The sequence below is a fragment of the Impatiens glandulifera genome, chromosome 3, assembly GCF_907164915.1.
Source record: "Impatiens glandulifera chromosome 3, dImpGla2.1, whole genome shotgun sequence".
NCBI lineage: Eukaryota > Viridiplantae > Streptophyta > Magnoliopsida > Ericales > Balsaminaceae > Impatiens > Impatiens glandulifera.
In genome coordinates, this window is record NC_061864.1 from 54,020,781 (window position 1) to 54,023,893 (window position 3,113).

Genomic DNA, 3,113 nt, shown 5'->3' on the forward strand with positions numbered 1-3,113 from the left:
TTAACCACAGCTCTCGACCCGGCAATCCGGACACTTTAAAAATTAAGCATCATTATATATATATAGATTAGTTAGTTAAAAAGTGGAACTTATATTTTTAAAATGTCACGCGTTTATCAAATTTTGGTTGAATTTAAAATATAAAGTGTTGTTAGCCTAGTTTGTTAAAAGTTGTACTTGTTTTTGTTAGGTTGCAAGTTCGAACCATACTTATAGCATTTTTAATTTTATTTTTAACCGTTTTAAGTTTATGGGCAGGTCAACCCACAATCCGACCCAAGTATTCATTTACTCTCACATATATCCAAATTAACCACAGTTCTCGACCTGACAATCCGGACACTTTAAAAATTAAGCATCATATTATATATATATATATATATATATATTCATTGAAAGATTAAAATAATAAATGACAACACTAATGACATACGTCATTTATTATTTGGTAGACCCTTGGTAGGTGTTGACGTTTTTTTTTGGAATGAATGAGACTTTATGTTTCTAGTCTCCTTAGAATGTAAAAGGGTATCATTATCTTTAATAGCCTCCATATCTTTAATAGTCCCGATATTTTTATCTCTTAAACTTGTTTTTTAATTAACCTTTATAGAAACAATTATTTGTAAAAATACATTATCGTGGCATAAAACATTGTAAAAAACTTCTAAAAATTCATTGTAAAATTTAATAAGATAAATTGTTGAAAATTAGGAATATTGTCAAAAAAAAATTTTGTAAAACCATGTAAAATCCAAATAAAAATAAATTACAAAAATCCTCACATAATATTCATTTTTAATATAACTTAAAAAGAGAGGAGTACGTGATACATTAATATATTTGTTTATTTCAAAAAATTTAATCAAAAATAATAATTGATGAAAAATAATTGTCATAAAAATAAATATAAAATTTCATTTCATTTAATTTTGACAGATTTTTGTTTTGGTATTAAGGAATCATTTTGAAACTTTACTTGTGATGTTTTAGATCTAGTAAGTAGCAACCACGTGTAATTTAATTTGTAAGTTCTATGAAAGCTATGTTTTGATAAGTACAAAATAAAAAATAAAATAAATACAATAAACATTAGTACATTATTAAAAACATATTTAAACTAAATTATTAATTTTAGTTCGCCATAAAATATTATTAATTTTAAACCAAATTGAACTCACACATAACTGAAATACATACACAAAATAAACAATTAGAAAAAACACCATAATTAATAAGAAAATAACAACACAGTTAAAAAGACAAGTAGCACTGCATCTTTCCTAATTTTTTTTATCGAATTCACGTAAATTTTCTAATACCATCGTGAAATGAGTGGAAATACGGGAAATTTCATCAAACCCATATTGCAATGTAGTCCATTTTTCTCCCCACATGCAAAATAATGTGGCCTCCATGTCCTAAGTCTAAATGTAAACCCTTGACCAGCTCCATCTAAACTCCCAGCAATTTTCTTAGCCTTTTTCAAGTCGCAATTCATAAAGCTCCGGTATGTTCGTATCAAGTATACACTATGAGGATGCGAGTTCGGGTCGCTTGTAGGAGGATCAAACTTGAATACTGAAATACACAAATAATAAACACATATATGGTTAGTTAAGTTTGAATATAAACAAGGTACGTAATATATTTATATATGGAGGGTGAGCTTGCCTAAAGAGTCCCCTATGTAAAATGGACCATTCTTTAGTGCCCAATCGGTGTAGTTGAACCCAAAACCCCATTTGTTAGAGCCGCCAACAATGATTTTTCTAGGGCCACGGGTCGCATTCAAGTGGCCTTGAAACCAACCATCGGTGTAGTTGAATCCGGGTCCCCAAAATTCGGGTGGGCCCGTGAAGTTCTTATTAGCCAACCCGAGTTCTAACATTGAAACAACCAACACAAAAAGGAGAAATTCATTTCTTATACCCATATGTTTAACCTTGCTTGGACCTAGATTGGCCTCCCAAATGTTGGAATTGGATATGCTTAAGCAAATGGGTATAGGTGATTGATGAAGTTAAAAGAATGAAAAAGATGGGTTATATAGGAACAATCAAATGGGAGATTCTCAGAAAAATAATAAAAAAAAGTGGGAGATAGCCAGAATTAGTTGAAAACTTTGCTAATTAATGTGGGTGGGTAAAGTGTGAAAAAAAAGTTATGTTGCAGTGAGTTTTTGTCAAGTTTCCCCACTTTTGGACTTGACCGGTGTCCATACTTCATTTATTCTCCATTTTGAAAACATTTTATTTTTTACTTTTTCCTATGTTCGGGTCTCAAAGGTTAAAAAAATCGATAATTAGAATTTTTTTCCCAAGTATCTTATAATCGGCAGGGTTGATTTTGATGATGTTATCTTTTTAAAATTGACTTAGTTAAACATTTATTTATAAAAGTTGTTAACAGTTTTTTTAAACCCAGTCTATCCATACATGGGATCCTCTGTTCTCAATTTGTTCCTGTTTTCACTGTTTTTTTCCACAGGGAGAGAAAAAATTGTAAAAAATAACGAAGAAAAAACACTATTATTTTATTATAAGAGGTTAGAAAGTCTAAAATCACACTACTTTTACTTTGTATAAAGTTTATTAACAAATTCTAGAATGGCCAGAAATAAAATTTAAATTTAAGAAAAGTCAAATAGCTAATATTAGACATAATAAATTCACAATCCATTGTATAAAATAGTGTGAATACATGATATTTAATTTACTTAGATAAAAGTGAAACAAAACTAAAAAAAATAGGAGAGCAATCTATTTCACTAGCATACCTTCTTTAGAAACACCTTTATATGTAAATAAAAACCATCAATTAAATTATAATCTATTGGAATTAATTTTAATTTATTTTTAACAAAACATTTAAAAATATAAAATTAAAACATGCCAACCTAAGACATTCTAAATAAAAATCAAACTTTTATCATTTAAGCTATCTAAGTTTTTTTTTTAAAAATCAATAATTGTATACCTACACACCAAGAATATATGTAATAAGACATGATTAGTGTTTGTAAGTGTCTCAAAATTTAACCACACAGCCAAATTTTCAATCTGGCTCAAAATTGAACAGAATTTTGTATATCAAAATTGAATAATTTTGGC

The 3,113-nt window shown here is 28.3% G+C and overlaps 1 protein-coding gene across 1 annotated transcript; it reads right to left on the minus strand.

The window, feature by feature from the left end:
• Positions 1-1,273: 1,273 nt before the first annotated feature.
• Positions 1,274-1,925, minus strand: LOC124928568. Its single transcript, XM_047468806.1, has 2 exons — positions 1,675-1,925; positions 1,274-1,581 (listed from the first exon to the last, which is right to left on the minus strand). The coding sequence occupies exons 1-2, from the start codon at positions 1,889-1,891 to the stop codon at positions 1,316-1,318; spliced, it is 483 nt and encodes a 160-aa protein (XP_047324762.1). The 5' UTR covers positions 1,892-1,925; the 3' UTR covers positions 1,274-1,315.
• Positions 1,926-3,113: the final 1,188 nt, after the last annotated feature.

Excerpts from the sequence above, each read along its gene's own strand:
- LOC124928568 (XM_047468806.1), bottom strand. The coding sequence starts at position 1,891 with ATGTTAGAACTCGGGTTGGCTAATAAGAACTTCACGGGCCCACCCGAA. Across the intron at positions 1,582-1,674 it reads TTACATAGGGGACTCTTTAG|TATTCAAGTTTGATCCTCCT; the intron begins GCAAGCTCACCC and ends TGTGTATTTCAG.